This window comes from Eretmochelys imbricata, chromosome 3 (genome assembly GCF_965152235.1).
Source record: "Eretmochelys imbricata isolate rEreImb1 chromosome 3, rEreImb1.hap1, whole genome shotgun sequence".
In the NCBI taxonomy this organism is placed as follows: domain Eukaryota; kingdom Metazoa; phylum Chordata; order Testudines; family Cheloniidae; genus Eretmochelys; species Eretmochelys imbricata.
The window spans coordinates 46263521-46284192 of NC_135574.1; the positions used below are offsets into that span (position 1 = coordinate 46263521).

At 39.9% G+C, this 20672-nt stretch overlaps 1 protein-coding gene across 2 annotated transcripts in view; it reads left to right on the forward strand.

The window, feature by feature from the left end:
• The window catches only part of LRRC1 (leucine rich repeat containing 1), a 119122-nt gene that overhangs the window by 87434 nt on the left and 11016 nt on the right, over positions 1 to 20672 (forward strand). The window contains exons 6-10 of one of the 2 annotated variants that reach the window (XM_077811583.1): positions 1239 to 1302; positions 2463 to 2537; positions 4396 to 4540; positions 8340 to 8458; positions 13033 to 13116. In XM_077811583.1, the coding sequence (XP_077667709.1) occupies positions 1239 to 1302; positions 2463 to 2537; positions 4396 to 4540; positions 8340 to 8458; positions 13033 to 13116 (487 nt within the window). The remainder of the gene's footprint in view (positions 1 to 1238; positions 1303 to 2462; positions 2538 to 4395; positions 4541 to 8339; positions 8459 to 13032; positions 13117 to 20672) is intronic. The other variant, XM_077811584.1, reaches the window with a different exon arrangement.

Below are 20672 nucleotides of genomic sequence, written 5' to 3' on the forward strand. Positions count from 1 at the left end.
CATTGTAAATAAGCAGTTACATGAGAGGTTGAGTAATTTACAGAAACCTTGCAAACCTGGAGATGAGAGCGTCTGGCATCCCCTTGCAATATATAATTCAACCCCACTACTTCAGTGAAAGAAAGAAGGTCCTAGGATTTTTATTGGGGTGCTGTGTCTGCACCAGGTACAGGGAGTCAAGTCTCTTTTTTGACGGCCCCTGCTTGGACATCTGTTTTTTTTGAACTCCTTTCTCCCTTTTGGCTACTGGAAGAGGAAGATTTTTCCCTTCTTTCTTCCCAGTACCCCAGAGTCTCCTCACTGTTGAGGGACTAAGGGAGTAAAGAGTCTCTTCTCTTAGCTTCCTGGCTGCTACTATCAGGGGATACTCTCCTCCTGTATCATCCTCTTTTGAAACTTCCTCTCTTGCGGATATATCCAGTAGTTCCCCAGTTGCTGCTGTTCGTAACTCTCATGATCCTCATGGCGCTTCAAATGCCACAATGAACTATAGAGTATGAATAGATAGTTTTTCCATGCAGCATCAGAGTAAAACTGTTTATAAATGGATAGTCTTACTGCTGCTCAGAGTTCTGACTAGCAGTAGTGAAACTGGCTAGTCTAGTCTTCATGCTGAGGCAGCATGGGGAAAGGTAAGCAGAAGCTCCAGAGGAGGGGTCTGTTCTGAAGTGTGTCAGGAAAGCTCTGTTGTTTGTTCACATTCAGAAGGCTTCTTTTAAAGCCATAAATGCTCAAATGTTTTTTTTTTTTTTAATTCAAGTGAAATTCTGTACAAGCTAATGAGTTAAGACATTCATCAGGGAAAAAAATCTTTATTTGCTCTTGGTGAGTAGGCACATGAGGGACTTGTTAAATCTTGACCTACATCTTTATAAACCATTTAACATGAACAATGCAGGGTAATGTAAGAAGTTTTCATCCAGGCATAAATTGTTTGGCTCCATTTTGTGGAGGTTTTCAACTTATTCTAAATTGTGGTATTGACCATGGCTAAGACTGGTGATTAGCATAGTGGGCTATGATCTTATCAGTTATAATGTATTTTATGCTTGAGAGGCACATTATACTGACAAACCCAGTACTCTTCAGTATCATGTTAATGTACATAATCTATGCCCAATAAAATCCTTTTCTAGAAGGACGTTTGGCTATACAGTGGAAAGAGCTCATTCAAGTATCTAGGGGTTCTGATGGGATCTAGGGGTTCTAGCCTAATGGGGTTCTTTCTCTGCTTACAGATCACTCACCCACCTGCAGAGACTAGAAGAACTGGATTTAGGAAACAATGAACTTTATAACTTGGTAAGATATTATCAGTGGAATATGGCATTGAAAATGTTGCTGTTTCATGTGGAACTAAAATATCCAGAACAGAAATGTCGCACACTGGAAGCAGTGACACTTCTGGAACATTTCTATACGTATAAATGAAAAATTGGCAGTGACGTGCTGCCATCATGTTACCTATTTCTTGCGATCATCGTACAATACAAAACAATAAGTTCAGCTGATGTACCTTGATACTTTTATGACCCTATCCTAACTATTACTATAGCTATTAAAATGATGTGATCTGTAGTCTGGCACTTCACCATATGTTATTAATTTGTGGTAGAATTATTTTTCTGCAAAAAAGGAAGGATCCCCACAGATCTCTCTGCAGAAACAAAGCAAGGGGCACAGATTGTTTTCTCTGTTCCTCAGTTGTGCCCCAGTACTTACCTTTTTTTTATTTCAAGATTGAACGGAGGTCTCATTTGGGTGCTAAAATATGAAATAAGGCTCTTGTGCAGAAACACAAATGCTTACACTTTGCTCTTTTTAAAGCATATTTTAGTGATTACGCTAAACACTAAAATTATATTAATGTCACAATTATGGTTCCACCAACAACTCTAATTACGCACTTGTGGTATACTGTGTTCTCCCGTATATTCTTATGGCATTCAGATATGACAATAATATATAGTATTTTGTGTGTGTATATGGGGGGTGGGAAGGGGATGGGTTAGAGTTGTTTTGGGAGCTATAACTTGGAATTTAATTCTTTAGGTAAGCAAAACAAGAAAGAGGACCCTGTATGGTCACTTGAATATACATTTTTTTCTGATTCTGTCTAATGGGTTGTAGTTGCTAGCCTAATACCTGTCTCTCCTCTGCATGTAAGGGTGTTTAAAAACTGTCTGAGAATGTGGAGTCCCCTTTGTTAGACTAACATAGTCTTAGTCAAAAACATAAATCACCTGTTGGATACTTACCAGAATATATAATGAATACAGATAACTTATGGTCATACGTAGTCACATTTTCTAAATCAGAACTAGCATTACAGCATAGTAATAGTACTAAAATCAGTGTGTTTGGTCTCCTGGGCAACCAGTTTTTCTTCTGTTGCATGCACTGCTTGTTTCTGTATTACTCTAACTACCTTTTGCTCTTTTGTTTTTGTTTACATTTTGCAGCCAGAAACAATTGGTGCACTTTTCAGTCTTAAAGACCTCTGGCTGGATGGAAACCAGTTAGCTGAAATACCTCAGGTAAAGTAGTGTTCTCGTGAAAAGTATGTGTGAAGAAAAAATTCTTTGCGGCTAAACTACAAATATCAAACTTCCTTTTTTGGGGGATATGTTTTTAAACTTTGAAGTTTATAAGCTTTTTTGAAAAGTTCAGCGAGTATCTTTAGGATTTCTGCCCCTCAGCTTTAGAAGGTTGGGCATGATGCCTTTGTCATATGCACCAAACATGGCTGATAGGCTTCAGAGTATTTATGTGATGAATGACAGGACATTTCCCCTTTCCAGAAATGGATTATTCTGTCTGTAGTGTTCATGGCCCAGGGATCAGGGGACCAGTATTCAGTTCAACTGATCCTCACTCTTCACACTTGTCAAAATGCAACTAATCAAAGTTGTGTGTGAACTGTCCTCTTCTGTAGCTTTCTTCTGCTGTTTAAAATACAGTGTACAGAGGATATAGGATAATAAAATTTCCTCCATAAATAGAATTTTGAGACCCCAGTCCTGCAACTGGATACATGCAAGCAAATACCCCATTGACTTCAGTTGCAGGATGAGGGGCCTTAACAGCTAAGGTATTTCTGTAATCTAGTAAGCTTCCCTGTCCTTAGTGCATTAAGAACAGCTTTTTTTTTTTTTTTTTTTTTTTTTTTTTTTAAGATTCAAGCCAAAAAATCAGGCCATTTCACTGGTATTCTATATGCTGAGTCCACTGTGGGTGGTGTGGAAATCTTGCATGCTGAAAATCAATGCAAAAATAATAGTGATTGCAACTGAACTTAGTGTATGCCTTTTTCATAGTCATTTAGACTAGCTACAGTAAGAACTTGTAAGAGGATCCAATTAGACTCTGCTATATCAGGTTTTCTGTGGACATCTGAAGTTTAGCAGCCATTTTTAGGAATAATTAGTGGGTTTTGTTCATGTCCAATGGAAAAATCCTAAGAAAAAGCTTTTTATGAGCAACTTACTTTATGTAATTAGTTGTTCAAATATTAGAAAATAGAGAGAAAAATCTTTGCTATCTAACGTGATCAGTCTTCGGATTTTCAGTGATCTTGTTGCTACTCTGTAAAAGTCTATATATGAAATATTAAGGTTGCTGTTCTATTTTTTATCTTTATTTTCAGCTGTGTTGGTACAGCAGTGCTGAATGTTTTGATAATTAAAGTCAGCTGTGACAGAATGTGTGTAGGTGTATACTCAGAGTGAGGGTGTACTGAAAAATATAAAAATAAGAGGTGTCAATTTTTCCCAATCAGATCTTTAGATAAACTATATCATTGTCAAAACTAAGTAATTGGTAACAAGAGCTGAGGACCTCAGTATAATTTCATAGCTTTATAAGCTTGCTAGTGCAGCACTTCTGATTTGTATTTCTCCATTTGTTGCAAAGGGAGGAAAAAGATATGAAATCCCTAGATATTGATAGTTATGGTATGTTGAAATATCAGCCAAGAGGGGCTGATCATAATTTGCCTTGAGTTACTTGGGAGAGACAGACTTTGTACGTGGGATTTGAGTTCTGTAACTCTGAGAAACAACTAGATTGAGTATTTCCTCAAGAAAAAGACTGTTTTGGCTTATGTTTCACTTATATTGCTTGCTTGTGGTTCCTATTATGTACACAATGTTTGAGATGGAAACGTTTTGTCTAAATTACCTAGCCTGTGCTAGTCAATATTTTTATCATAAGAAGCTGCTGTTGTCATTTGTAATATCACACAAAATGAAAATGGTCATCTTCCAGCATTTAGAAAAGACGTCCTCCTTCTGAGTTCTTCATGGAATTTAAATGTGGTAGGAAACTGTCAGTGACTTGGTATTGCAAGTTTGGACATGATTTTGGATTTTTTTTGTTTTGTGAAATGTGTTGTAGGAAATAGGAAATCTGAAAAACCTGCTATGTCTGGATGTCTCTGAAAATAAATTGGAAAGACTTCCTGAAGAGATCAATGGTCTGACTTCCTTAACAGATTTGCTCGTTTCTCAGAATTTACTTGAGGTGCTACCTGATGGTATTGGTAAGTAGTATAAAATAAACATAATAGACAACTATTGGATCTGGTCTAAATAGCAAGCGTATGTGTCCTGAATATCTTTTACAATTTCTGCCTATGTAAGAGATGAGCCTATCCCAATTTTTTTAAACAAAGTCTAATTATACACACAGTCCTGCTAATTTTGCACTTTGAATATTTTTATTTCTACTATGGAATTTATGCCTCACCATTTAGGCTGCCTAAATTTATTAACAACTTGCTGAGCAGAGTATGAGACAGTACATCGTATGTGATACATTACCATCAGCACCAGAGGGTTGAGTGTCACAGTTCAGGGCAACTGCCCCATGCTCCCTCTGCATGGGGTCCACCAATGGCACCCACTCAAGGCTCCCGGCTCCTCAGTTGTCATTTCTGTTGGTTAGAGACACGGATCTTTCTTACTCTTGACTGAGTGTTTTGAGGCTGCACAATTCTCTGCCTACATTGTGATAACCCCAGAAAGCCAGACTACCTAAACAGGCCGCCATCTTTCTCTTCAAGTGCTATAAACAGCTATAGTTGCGAGCAGTCAAGTTACCACACGGCCCTTTCTAAGCATGCACATTTATTCTTAACATGAAAACATTACAGAGAAAACATCTAAAAATCAATAAAAGTTCCTTATATGCATGCTAACAACTTTCCAGAGGTCACCCATCAGTAATATGGGACCTCAGTAGGCCCAAATCCTTCCAACCCATCCAGGGAAGGATTAGGTCTGTCTGTTGGTTGGAATGGATCAGAAATAAGACACTCAGTTATTTTAAACTCAGTTTATCCAGAAGTCCTTTCTTTGCTGGTCTCTGGAGAATCCTATTTGAACTAGTACATGGGAGCCTCTCCAGGTGGTGACACCTCTCTGGAAGTGTTGCAGCCTGAGTGAATTTGCCTAATCACCCCCCATTGTTAGTTCTTGCAGGAGCTTTGGTCACCCTCCCCAATGGAATTCATGGAATCCTGGGCCTACAATGATACATAAACTTAATACAGTAAGATCTCCCAAAGATACTGCAGGAACTTGCTCTATCACACTCCGGTGTACAAGTTGATTCATTGGAGGTTTTATAATCTGTAAATTCTATTTTGTAGCACATCACATGTAAAATTATTTAGTAAATTTAGTAAAATTCATGGAGCATAGGTCTTTAAAAGAACATTTTGTGTGGTTTTTAAACCACAGCAGCTCCACCACTGGCTGCCTTTTGCATCTGAGGGGAGGGAGGAGAGTAACTCTGGCAGTTCCATTATCTGCTTCCCTGTTGGGTTGTTAGAACCCTATGAAGAACAGGAATGGAGCTTGACTGATGCTGCCGAGCCTAGCACAGCCATTCAGGGCAGCTCAGGAGAGGGTAGAAGGAAGAAAACTTAACTTGGCACCCAGTGATGACTCACAGGTTCTCTGTCTCCAGAACAAGTTAGAGCAGCCTGGGAAATGCTCAAACTTTCCTCAGCTGGCAGAGGTCTCCATCGTACATAGCACAAAGGGACCAGAACAGGACAGAGTCTGCCTGTAGCATCAGTTGTGGCTCACTGACCTTTTTAAAAGTAATGTTTGGCTCTTCAGCTGAAAAGGTTAGATACCACTGACCTGGAGGAAGATGTGGTCCTTTCCCCAAGAAGCAGAGTGGCACTTAGTGCTTATACTAGCTATCTGTGTCCTGAGCTACAGTGATTCTGGTACAGAGCTCTTTGACAGTGACAGGGCTTGAACTCATCTCCCAGAATGATTTTCTTTGAATTCTGACCTTATCAGTTATTGCATCTGTCTATCTTTGTTGACCAGGCCAGTATGAGACTAACTAGTGTTTGTACAGCACCTAGTGTATTTGGCCATGGTCCTATTTGGGGCTTTTGGGTGTGCTACCTCAAACTACGGCTGTTTACTGTTAATATTACTACTTCTAGATTGTATTGCTAGAACAAACTAACAGTAATAATAGTCTGGCATTTATGTGGTAATTTTTGTCAGCTTTTTAAAAAAAGTAGAATGCAAAAAAAAAAAATTCCTATTTGGTGCCACTTGGTGACATTGAGGCTGATGTGCAGAGTTCAGGCTACAAGCCATGTACTGATATCAACAGATGGGGTTGTTCAAACTTTCCTTCTATGCCTTTTGGTCTTAGCCCTCTTCAGTAAATATGCACACAGGATATGAAACTGCAGCGTTTACCAGTGTAACCTCCTTGGGAGCCTTTATCATGTGATTTCAGTTTCCGGCTAAAATCACCAAGAATATGTTAGGTGAGGCAAATGCTTGAAAATTTTACGTTAAATGTCATAAGAACACACAGTGGAAGGAAACAAAGCAAAAAAGGAAATCACATGAAATCTTATATATTCATAGAGAATTCATTATATAATGAAGGATCTGGTAACCTAATGTTTGGGATTATAATTGTGTTTTGTATAAAACTAGCATGTTCGTATAGTATTCCAGCACAATGATAAGGATAGAGAAGGGCATCCTACACCATATCATGGACCTGCCTATTCTAACTAAATGTAGTATGTTCCGATCACAGAAAATTAAATGCGGGTTCAGTTTTCTTAAGTACTAGATTGCTTGTTTGTTTGTTTTGTTTTTTAGTATCTGTGTTTAATGAATACAGATTACTAGAGGCTTAAAATTTCAAACTCTTTTGTATGCTTATCAGGAAATATTGTATGGCTTGATTTCTCTTCCCCCCCGCATCTCCCCAGTCATGTTTGGATGGTGAAATATTTAACTCCTGATTATCCCACACTCCCTGTCTAAAAGGACTTCCATTTCTTAACGCATTGATATGGTATACTGTTACCCCTTCGTCAAACTTCAGACTCATGAAATATAACTGAAAACACTTTTGCTCCCAAGCAAACCTTTCAGTTTTTAAAGGGTTTTTTTTTGGATTTTAAAGGCATTTATTATTGGGAGCATTTGCTCTCGAGTTCACCCCACAACTAACTTTTTTTCCTTTTCAAATAGTTTTATGGAGTCACTATTTGAGGAGGACGATATGTGATTTTCAGCTCCTCTTCCACCAATAGCAATCCTACAGTTAAAATTTATTTATGGATATTTTATTATCATTGTCTAGAAGAACTATAGTGTGCTGGCAATTCAGCACCTAAAATCGAAGTGGAAATAAGCATTACATATTCAATAAAACACAGCCATTGCAAATTGGAAAATTCCCCTGTTTGTCTTACATTTGTGATGTCTAATTCCAAGTGAGCTTTCATTGTCTATATCTGACACTTATCCTGTTTTTGCTGTTGAACTTTAGTCTGGAAAACTCTTGTCAAATAACCAAAATTTCCCAACAGAAGAAAAGTTGCACTGTATTTTGTATGATTTTAAATGTTCAAACTGTAGGTTATGTGCAGTTTCATAGTCTCCATTGTCTGCTGTTGAACATGCTTAGAGTTCCTTACTTTATTTATTTTTTTTGCTCTTACTGTTTGTGTTCAATCCCCATTAGCAATGCAATCCAAAACATTAAATGTTTTCTGAATTATAGAATATTTAGTATTGTTGTAGCTTTACAAAACTAGTTAGGTTATCTGAGGAAACAATGCATTGTAGCATTTGGTTTTACAAAAAATTGTAATGCAATAACAAAATCTAACATTTTAAAAATGTTATTTAAAAAAAAAATAATATTTAGATATTCACATATATTGCAGATGTTCTGGAATAATATTATTTCAACAAGACTGTGTTAATCTTAAAGGGAACATCTGATGCAGGTATAGTTGAAGCCAACCACCAAACTTAACAATTCTCTTTTATCTATAGGAAATTTAAAGAACTTGTCTATCTTGAAGGTTGATCAGAACAAACTTGTTCAGTTGACAGAAGCAATAGGAGACTGTGAAAGCCTTACTGAACTAGTTCTAACAGAAAACCAGCTGCTGGTGAGTATAGTCTTGACTGCTCAAATAGCTGACAGTAATTAGGCCTGCTGCTATGCCCTGATTCATTCTGATTGTAATGCCTTTATTTTATTTCTCCTCCTATTATAGTTACTGCTAAGTACAATACAGTGGAGTTTGCATTAAGTAAATGCATGATTGTTACAACAGTCGTGATATTGTTTCTATATAGAATATATTCTGTATATTTAAATGACAATACATTCAAGAGGAACTTTCCATAATATAAAATTGGTAAATCAAAGTTCTCATTTTTAAATAACTGTTTTTCTGCGAGTGATTATATGAGAGAATGGCATTGTGGGGTTACAGATTTGTTTTACTGACTCTTATGGAAGGTATGCTCTGTTTACAAGTATAAAGATTTTCTTCACCTAATGGCAAGACCTGTAGACTCAACTTTTGAGCGAAAAATCAATTTAGATTGTTTTGAATATGCGAATCATTATTATCAACAACAACAGTTGTTCATGTTGCCCAGGTGTAACTAAAGGCAGAACTTGGCTCTGCAATTAGATTTTAGGTCACGGTTTTATTGATGGAGAAAGCAGAATGGAACCCTGTTCAGTTTTAGCTATTTTGGCTCTGCAATACTAATGAGTAAAAACTTATTTATCAGAATAACAGATGTGAGTAGCCTCAGTCTTTTTACTCTGTTCTTGACCATGGTATGAACAGTAAGCACCGATGACTGAATAGGTATAGAGCAACGATGCTGAGTAACAAGGTGCCATTTTTACATGGTCCATATTTTGAAGTAGAGCTTCACTTTAATTTGTGATTTGCTGACTTAATCTAAAATTATATACTAGGGCTGTCAATTAATCTCAGTTAAGTCACGCGATTAACTCAAAAAAATTAATCGCGATTTAAAAAATTAATTACAATTAATTGTAGTTTTAATCACACTGTTAAACAATGGAATACCAGTTGAAATTTATTAAATATTTTGGATGTTTTTCTACATTTTATATATATTGTATTCTGTGTTGTAACTGAAATCAAAGTGTACATTATTTATTATAAATATTTGCACTGTAAAAATGATAAACAAAAGAAATAGTATTTTGCAAATCACCTCATACAAGTACTGTAGTGCAGTCTCTTTGTTGGGCAAGTGCAGCTTACAAATGTAGATTTTTTTGTTGTTGTTGTTGTTACATAACTGCACTCAAAAACAAAACGATGTAAACTTTTAGACCCTGCAAGTCAACTCACTCTTACTTCTTGTTCAGCCAATTGCTAAGACAAACAAGTTTTTTTTTTCACATTTACAGGTGATAATGCTGCCCTCTTCTTATTTACAGTGTCAAGAGAAAGTGAGAACAGGTAGTTGCATGGCACTTTTTTAGCTGGCATTGCAAGGTATTTCTGTGCCAGATATGCTAAACATTCATATGCCCCTTCATGCTTCGGCCACCATTCCAGAGGACACTCGTTAAAAAAATAATGCATTAATTACATTTGTGACTGAACTTCTTGGGGGAGAATTGTGTGTCCCGTGCTCTGTTTTACCCACATTCTGCCATATATTTCATGTTGTAGCAGTCTCGGATGGTAACCCAGCACGTTGTTTATTTTAAGAACACTTTCACTGCAGATTTCACAAAACGCAAAGAAGGTACCAATGTGAGATTTCTAAAAATAGCAAAGCACTCAACCCAGGGTTTAAGAATCTGAAGTGCCTTCCAAAATCTGAGAGGGATGGGGTGCAGAGCATGGGCTTTCAGAAGTCTTAAAAGAGCAACAATCCAATGCGGAAACTACAGAACCCGAACCACCAAAAAAGAAAATCAATCTTCCCCCTGATGGCATCTGACTCAGGTGATGAAAATGAACATGCTTTGGATCGTTATGGAGTAGAATCCATCATCAGCATGGACGCATGTCCTCTGGAATGGTGGATGCAGCACAAATCTTTAGCGCATCTGGCACATAAATATCTTACAACACTGGCTACAACAGTTCCATGAGAACACCTGTTCTCACTTTTTCAGGTGACATTGTGAACAAGAAGCAGGCAGCATTATCTCCTGCAAATGTAAGCAAACTTGTTTGTCTTAGCGATTGGCCGAACAAGAAGTAAGACTGGACTTGCATGGTCTAAAATTTTACATTGTTTTGTTTTTGAATGCAGGTTTTTTTAACATAATTCTACATTTGTAAGTTCAACTTTCATGATAAAGAGATTGCACTACAGTACTTGTATGAGGTGAATTGAAAAATACTAGATCTCTTGTTTTTTACAGTCCAAATACATGTAATCAAAAATAAATATAAAGGGAGCACTTTACACTGTATTCTGTGTTCTAATTGAAATCAATATATTTGAAAATGTAGAAAACATCCAAAATATTTAAATAAATGATATTCTATTATTGTTTAACAGTTTGATTAATCACTATTAATTTTTTAATTGCTTGACAGCCCTATTATATACATCTTTTAGTTGAGTTAGCAGAGCTTATTGAACGGCAAGGAATAACCTGAGTATAGTAATAGGAGCTTGCTTCCCTGCCTGCACCTTTTTGGGTAAGTGAAAAGTTCAGGATTCTTTTAGATATAGTAAGAATCGTTTATCCTCTGTGTGTTGGATAGCAAGAGGATATTTTGTTTTGCCTCAACGAGCTCAACTGAGCACTTGTAATCCAGAAGCAGATGGCACGGGAGCCTGTATAAATACAAGAAGTAACCTAATGTCTTTGTCCGTGCCACAGTGTCCCCAATGAGAATTCATACTGAGTCTCTGTAAAGGAGCAGACCCACCCCTGCAGCGCCTCCTGCTGGTCATTGGGAAATTAGCTCTTTCGAGCATGGAGCGCTCTCTGCAGGCCGGTGATCCGCACAGCTCTGGCCCCCATGTACCTCACGGACCCCGGTGCCCCTTTCTCTGGGTTCTGCCCCCTGGCATTATCCCCACACTCTACCTCTGGGTCTCCCATTCCTGGGGAACCCCCAACCCACTATCCCCACCTTGCCTCAGTCTGGGTTACTGCCAGTCATCACCAAGCCCCTGCTCCCTGGGGCAGACTGCAGTGTAAAGGTCACTCATCATAGGCAAGGGGGTTCGGACCTTTTGCCTTCCTCTGCCTCCCAGTACCTCTATGGGCCTTGGACCAGGCCCTACAGCCTGGGGAGTTGCCAGCCTGGAGCGCCCCGCTCAACGTGCTCCTTCCCCAGCCCTCCTTCACTCCCAGTACCCTGTCAGGCAGGCAGCCAGGCCCTGCTCTATCCCAGCCTGAGAGAGACTCCTTGGGCCTCTGGCTCACAGCCTTTTTATACAGGCCAGCTGGGGCCTGATTGGGGCATGGCCCAGCTGAGGCTGTTTCCCCAGTCAGCCATCCCCAGCCACAGCCTTCTCTGGGGCTGCTTTTAACCCCTTCTATTTTAGGAGCAGGGTAGCCACCCCGCTACAGTCTCATACAGGGGAAGAAGATGATGTCTGAAAGTGGCAGCCAAAGTTTATACTGTATCTAGCTAAACAGATTCCCTTGTCTTTTACCTCTAACCGCTGAAGGATCTGACTTGACATGAAGGGAAGATTTATTCACGTACATATTCATTTTAAAGTCTTCCATGACTAATAAGAGAATTGGAGAGCCTGTTGTGTAGGAAGCTTTTACTTTGGGTTTGTCTACACATGAACATTGTGTAGGAATAAGATGGAGCATGAATTTAAAATGAATTAACTTCCTGATTCAATTTGGTGTGTTGATGCTCTTATTTCAGAGTAGAGCATCCACACATGAATTTAAATTGGGAATAGCTCTCTGTGTAGACAAAGCTCCCTTTTGATGCCAACTAGTGCTGTGCATATCTTGATAAATAATGGTGGAGTCAAATTGCAGGCCCCACTGCTATGTGGTTGCTCTTTGTGTCACTCCCTGCTTTGTTAATCAGTTGTTTCAGCCAGTGATTTAATGCTACACGTGTTGAATGAAAATAAAATCTGAGGTTTAGGGTGTCTACACTGCAAAGTTGTTGACACAACTTTTGTCTTTCTCAGGTACTTAAAAAAGCCCACACACAAAAGGCAAAAGTTTTGCCCACGCAAGTGGCAGGTGAACGCTTGCGGAGCTTGAAGTATTTTGTTGGCAAAAGTGCTGACAAAGGGTGTTTACACACCCTGACTTTTAGCAACAAGGCTGTGTCGACACAGCCTTGTCGCTAAAAGCTGCGTGGTGTAGACAATCCCTTAGTTATAGCGGGAACTTATTTGTTTTTCCACTTCTTCAAAACTGCCTTCAAAAGGACACTTAAATAATGTATCTTCTACCTTGTGTATATGGTCATTTTAGTACAAAGATAAAGTAAGGAGTGCAGTTTGGTTAGAAGCTGAAACAAGCAGGCCAATTCTGTCTCAGTTACAACTCTGGAACGCCACTGAAATCAGTGGAGTTGCACAGTTGTGACTATGAATAGAATTAGTCCTTTATATGTAAACTTTTTTATTACAAAAAGGGCTGTCTCCTAGATCCTATTCAAAGTGAGGTAAAGTTTTGTTTGACATTGTGATAATAGAAAGCTTGTTCATGTGTCACTTTCTATTGAAACAGAAATTGCCGAAGAGCATTGGAAAACTAAAGAAGCTGAACAATTTGAATGTTGACAGAAACAAATTAATATCTTTGCCCAAAGAGGTATGTTGTGTGCAGTCAACCATTATGATTATAGATATGCATTATTATAGATAGTCTGTTACAAACAAAAATGGTGAATATCGGTGCTTGTAGGAAGTAGTAAGCAGCTTTTGTTCTACTTAAATTACTAGAAAATATTCCTACCTAACAGGCTATGACCAAGGCTTTGTCTATAGGATTGCAGAGGCCTGGACAAAAGTAGAGGTGGTTTGGCTGCTAGTGAGTGGCTGGTATAATGGAACAAGAGGTCCAAGACCTAAATAGTTTCTTAGAAACTATCTGATTGTACATGTCAGACCCACCACTACTTGAAGACAGGTTTTTAAGGTCTGCTTATAACTCAGTGCACTTAAACCAAGGTGTAATTTTTTCTGCAGGTAGAATGACGATACCACCAGAAATTCTGATCTTTAAAGTTGTGGTTGGAAAGCACATGGGTGGTGGGGTTTTTTTTGTTGTTTTGTTTTTTTTTTAATATGAGAGAGAGAGAGAGAGAGAAGAAATTATTTGGGGTTCTGCAATTTTGGGATCTTTGTTTTATGAAAGTCTCTACAGGCTGCTTGTGTCATCAAACAGCCAGACCTAAAGCAGTGATTTATGTAATACTAAGCTTAGCGATACCCTAGTTTTATAGCTGTGATCACTGGGGCTTCTTGCTCAACTTAAGCAGTGTATGAAGCAAAACAAAGGTAGAATAGGATTAAATGTAATGGTGGTCTGAGAAGTTGGTCTAGCTCATCAGTAAAACCTGGAAAGGTTGGTATTGCTGGGGTTGGCAGGGAGTATAATAGAGAGAGCCAGTGTGATGTGATTAAAGCATGGGACAGAGAGTTAAGTGGCCTGAATTCTAATGCCATCTGTGCTACTGATTCAGTGTGTTAATTCCTCTTTGCTACCCCCTGCTGCTGCCTACCCATATTAGAGGTAACAGCTAAGCTTGCTGCAGGGGGAGATTGTAGTCTGAACTCGCAGAAATAAGAGCCTTACAGGGATAGTTTGTTGGGGGAAGGAGAGGGGAGGAATAAGGACCTGCAGAGGGGAAGAGTAACCTGGAGTGGGGTCATGGGAAGCAGCCAGGGTGGGACTGTGGTGGTGATGGAAACAGAGACCTGGGGTGGATGGGGAAGTTGGGGCAGGGGGAGAAGTAGGAACCTGGAAAAAGAGTTGCGGGGGCAGGCAGGGATTGTGAGATAAGTGTGGGAGGGGAAGTGAATTTGGTAATGGGGCTGAAGGAAGTGGGTGGATGGGGGCCAAATCAGGAACCTACAAGATGAGAGTAATGGTGATGAGGGAAGCCAGGGCCCTGGGGTGGGAAGGAAACTGAGCATGTGGGTGTGGAATCAGGGGAAACCGAGATGGTGAGTGGAGAAGAGGGGACCACAGACCCTGGAGTGGGGTGAGACAAGCTAGACCTGGTTAGGGGGAATGAGGGAGCCACACAGAGATCTGGGCATAGTGGGAAATGCCATTAGGGAGGACAAGGAGGGAAGGGATGAATGTCATGGGTGGGCCATACTGTGCCTCTGCCTGGGGGGAGAATGGGGCATACACAGCCCCCTGGCAGTGGCAGACGGGATGGGAGTGGAAGGAGTTGCTGGGAGTCCCTGAAATAGAGGGGGATGGGAGGGTGGCATGCAGGGAACAGGGGTGGGGATGGAGGAAGGAAATGAGACCTTGGGGTGCACAGTGCATTCAGCCTACAGAAGCTACAAAATGTGTAACCCCTTAATAGTCACCTTTACAAAGCAGTGTGCACTTAATTAGCTTTTTATCTAAACATTTCCGAGGTTTTTTGTGTGTTTTAGTGCTCACTATAATCAGAATGATAGGCTTTAATCTTATATCTATGTCTTCACCACTAACAAAATGCTCTGGGACACTAACTCTGCTTAAGTGCATTTGCTTTGTACATGATTTGCTAGCCCTTGAAACTTCAGGAAATGCAGTCTGTTACTTTCTATTACACATTGCTATTATAGCCTTTCACCTCAAAGTCAGTGGTTTGAATTCAGAGTTGGTAATGGTAGCAAATGGAAAATAAATTACACTCTTGGATCCACGTGGTAGATTGCATTTGCTTCACTTGCTTTCATAAATAACATGTCACAGAAACCATAGCCTAACTGCTGTGAATTAGCATCTGTGGCTGCCTCAGTTCTTTGTGCTTAGACAGGCCAACACGAATGCCTTTTTGGATTCTGCTCCCCCCAAAAAAGACTTATGGAACACTCGTGGGGTCATGTGGAGAAGCTTGCTGTGCTGCTCATGCTGTGTGTGCTTGGGGTAATTAACAGTTCAGTTCCCTTAGTATAGTACCGTCTTAACCACAGACACTAGCTTTAAGCAAATCGTAAGTTTTTTTTTTCTTATTTGTGGCACAAATTCATGATGTTAAAGTGGATGGGGGGCGGGGAGGGGAATGAATGGAGATTCATATGTTCTACAATTCTAAAAGAAAAAAGGAGTCTGACCAGCCTCATAGGTGGTATGGTACATGCAGTATGGGCCATGCAAACAACCCAGGCTCAAGAGTGTCTTCAAGGATACTGATGATGTTGATCATGACTCCAGTGATGAATCTCATCATGGAGGAGATTCGCTTGGTCTTTTGCTGAAGATTGTGTCCATTTCCCTACTGAACAAAACAATGTTACAAATATTGAAGACCTTTTCATTCATTCTTCTTGGTAAGAGAAGGGAAGAACCCTGCTTGTGACTACTTAATAGTGAGATTGTACTGTGTTCATTACCACTTTCCCATTTATTCCCATCTCAAGCTGATTTTGATACAGAAGTTAAGCAAGGAGGTCTGAACGTTCACTTAAAAAACTGCCGTTGGTGACTTGGTCCCTCTGTGTATTGAACTCAAGGTGGCTGTCGGGATGGCATTGGGAAGATGGTGGTCTCTGACCTCTAAATGTCAGTAGTCAAGTGTGAGCTGCTAAACACACATGTGTTCTTCCCCTTCCGGCCCCCTAGAATGTCTCCCTGCAGCAGAGATATAACTTGTACCTGTGATATCAGAAACTGTTTGTTTTAATGAAATATAGTGCTCTGACAGAACTATGAATTGTATGAATAAAACTTTATTTTAGGTGTGGGGTTTGGGTAAACCTGTGAAACAAGTATTTATGTACTTATACCTATACGCACTTGTAAAACCAGTCTTTCCCTACTGCAGTAAGGTGACATTGACACCTTATTACATAATTATGGTATGGTTCAAGATTATTCTGAACCTTTAGCATCATAATTCTTTAGATGCTTTCTGGTTCAAAGGTTCTTCTGAACCTGATGGCAATTCATAATGTGAAAATGTTAAAGACTGAATGGCTGCCAGATACTCCAGTCGCTTGACAAGTTATGTATTCAGTATTCGTATTTTGAAGATGATTCTGCTCTCATTGAAGCTAGTGGCAAAACTCTAACTTCAGGAAGAGCTGAATGTGTTTAAACTTGTTCATGATCACAAATGGTTTATTCCTTTAAACTTGAAAGACCTGCTCGGTGACTAACTCTAATCTTAAATCGCATCCTGCGGTTAGAACATGAGCGAAACTAGTGTGCTGAACCACCTGTTTAGGATACTTTAAAGTATCCTAAATTGTGTAATTACGTGCTCATTAATGAGCCTACATCTGCAGAAATCTGACACAGAGAACTACCTGGCATAATAAGTAGAGCTGGTCAAAAAAATTTTGTTGGAATGATTGTCTGTCTGACTGAAAATATCCATTTTGCAAAATCAATATTTTTCCTGGGAAAACTTCAGTTTTCCCTTGGGGGGAGAAATCAAAAGGACAGTTTCCCTGTTGAAGGCTCTTGTCAGTTTCTCTTTCTGCCTTCCCCCAGCCATCCAGCTGCTGTGTGCACTGAACTCTGGAAGCCAGGCTGGAAGGCTTATGTCAGTTTCACTGGGAAGCTGGAAAATGCTGTTCAGAGTCTCCCAAAATAGCTTCTTTTGTTTTTGTTTTTTTTTAAAATCCCTTCCCTTGAAATATTTCTCAGTTTTGACTTTTCCTTCTCAGTTTGGGATTAAAATTTGTTCCAAAAACATAAATTTTTTTGTGGGAAGGGATTCCTATTTTCCAGACAACTGTAATAACAAAACAAGTAAAACCTCCGGTGTAAATCTGTGGATTCGTTTGGGTAACAGTTATGTGTTTACTTTAAGGCCTTTCGTTTTACATCATTCAGTTTCAATTATTTCTTAATTTCATAAACTGGAATTGTAGAGTTTAACCCTTCAGCCACAGCCACCTCGAATTTATGAGACTGGCAAGAGAGAAAGTGAATTTGGGGCAGCTGAAGCCAGGACTCCCTCTACATGATTTGTCAGAATTTGCAGTTGAAGCCCACCTTTTCCTCTTGCACTGCTCTTCAGCTCACTCCCCTTTCCCAGCCATGGCAGCACTCGAGGCCATGCTGCTCTTAAACCAGCAGCACTGCTATGGGTACCCGCATGGACCCACAGTATGCCAACATTTTTATGGCTGACTTAGAACAACGCTTCCTCAGCTCTCGTCCCCTAATGCCCCTACTTTACTTGCACTATATTGATGACGTCTTCATCGTCTGGAGCCATGGAAAAGAAGCCCTTGAGGAATTCCACCATGATTTCAACAATTTCCATCCCACCATCAACCTCAGCCTGGACCAGTCCACACAAAAGATCTACTTCCTGGACACTACGGTGCTAATAAGCGATGGTCACATAAACAGCACCCTATACCGGAAACCTACTGACCGCTATTCCTATCTACATGCCTCCAGCTTTCACCCAGACCACACCACACGATCCATTGTCTACAGCCAAGTTCTACGATACAACCGCATTTGCTCCAACCCCTCAGACAGAGACAAACTCCTACAAGATCTCTATCAAGCATTCTTACAACTACAGTACCCACCTGCGGAAGTGAAGAAACAGATTGGCAGAGCCAGAAGAGTACCCAGAAGTCACCTACTACAGGACAGACCCAACAAAGAAAATATCAGAACGCCACTAGCCGTCACCTTCAGCCCCCAACTAAAACCTCTCCAGCGCATCATCAAGGATCTACAACCTATCCTGAAAGACAAGCCATCACTCTCACAAATCTTGGGAGACAGGCCAGTCCTTGACTACAGACAGCCCCCCAACCTGAAGCAAATACTCACCAGCAACCACACACCACACCACAGAACCACTAACCAGGAACCTATCCTTGCAACAAAGCCCGTTGCCAACTGTGTCCACATATCTATTCAGGGGACACCATCATAGGGCCTAATCACATCAGCCACACTATCAGAGGCTCGTTCACCTGCACATCTACCAATCTGATATATGTCATCATGTGCCAGCAATGTCCCTCTGCCATGTACATTGGTCAGACTGGACAGTCTCTATGTAAAAGAATAAATGGACACAAATTAGATGTCAAGAATTATAACATTCATAAACCAGTCGGAGAACACTTCAATCTCTCTGGTCACTCGATTTCTAACGTAAAAGTCGCAATATTACAATAAAAAGACTTCAAAAACAGACTCCAACGACAGGTTTCAGAGTAACAGTCGTGTTAGTCTGTATTTGCAAAAAGAAAAGGAGGACTTGTGGCACCTTAGAGACTAACAAATTTATTTGAGCATAAGCTTTCGTGAGCTACAGCTCACTTCATCGGATGCATACTGTGGAAACTGCAGAAGACATTATATACACAGAGACCATGAAACAATACCTCCTCCCACCCCACTCTCCTGCTGGTAATAGCTTATCTAAAGTGATCATTCTCCTTACAGCAAGAGACTGCTGAATTGGAATGAATTTACAAACTGGATACAATTAACTTAGGCTTGAATAGAGACTGGGAGAGGATGTGTCATTACACAAAGTAAAACTATTTCCCCATGTTTATCCCCCCACCCCACTGTTCTTCAGACGTTCTTGTTAACTGCTGGAAATGGCCCACCTTGATTATCACTGCAAAAGGTTTTCTTTCCTGCCCCCGCTCTCCTGCTGGTAATAGCTCACTCTCCTTACAGTGTGTATGGTAACACCCATTGTTTCATGTTGTGTCTGTATATAAATCTCCTCACTGTATTTTCCACTGAATGCATCCGATGAAGTGAGCTGTAGCTCACGAAAGCTTATGCTCAAATAAATTTGTTAGTCTCTAAGGTGCCACAAGTCCTCCTTTTCTTTTTGTGAATACAGACTAACACGGCTGCTACTCTGAAACCAAGCAACTACCAGATATCCTTGGTTCCTTTAAAAGATTAAGTAGATATTGCAGCACTACCTCAAAGAGTTTAGTCATTTAGAGATGATACACTGACTAGGATGAAGGATACAGCATTCAAGCAAAGTAACAAAGGTAGTAAGAGTTATGTCATGTTATTTCCATCTCTTTTTAAACTGTCCCAACTGATATGACTCTAATTTACCCCTGCTGTATTGTTCAAAAGAAAAGAAGTGAGCCTCCAGGAAGGATAAATGAGGAGAGGGTACTGGCTTTGTAGACCATTTCAAGAAGGGCATAACAAGTTGCCAGGGAGGAGTGGAGAGGAGAAGAAGCAGACAGATGGAGCCTTGAGGTTTGCAAAATTTGCAGAGGAGTAGCACAAAAAAAGATTCAGTAAATGAACAAGAAAAGGTGAGTGATGCAGGGCCTTAAAGGATAAAACCAGTCCATGATGCAATAGGGTATGGGAGAGCCACTGGAGACACGAAAAGTCAAAAGAGGAAGTGGTGTGGCTGTATTTGGGATGGATAGGTAGTGGGTGTCATGGTTATCAAGAAAGTGAAAGGCTGCAAGAATCAAGACTGGAAATGATCAGGGCATGGGTGAGAGAACGTTATTGTGGAGGAACACATGGCAAGACATGAACATATGTTGAGAATGAGATAAAAGTTGCAGATGATGATCCCCAAGTTGTGAGGTGAAGGATGGTGGTATTGACCGACCGGGAAAGGAGGAAGAGTGGGAGAATTTTGTGTGAAAAGATAGAGCTTTGCTTCAATCATGTTACGCTTTTAATTAATGGTGAAATATCATCTGGTAGAAGACATTGGAGAGAAATGGCAATGTGCAGTTTGGCAGAGATGGAAAGATCAGTGGTGGGCTGAGCTGAATTATCCGCATAGAGATGAGAGCTGAAACCATGGAAGTAGAAAGAATCACCCATGTCTGAGGTTTAAGGGTCATCCACAGTGGGATAAGGGAAGAGCAGTCACTGCTGGAAGAGCAGTCAGACTTAGGAAAACCAAAAAATTGTACCAAAAAAGCCAAGGGAAGAGTTTCCATGTTATCCAATGAAGTGTATTTTCGAGAACACTTGCATTTTAATGTAAATAATAAGCATGTGCATGATTTGTATGTAATTTTTCTAAATCCTAAACACTTAATTTTCTTTCAATTATCAGATGTAGACTGCATAACTATCAATTGTAGGGCTCTGATATCTTATTTTAAACATATGTAATTCAACCTTACAAATTGCCATCTGACCAGCTGGGTTGATTTTATTTGTTTGTTTTTATTTATTTTTTTTAATTTTTAAAGGAAAACAGA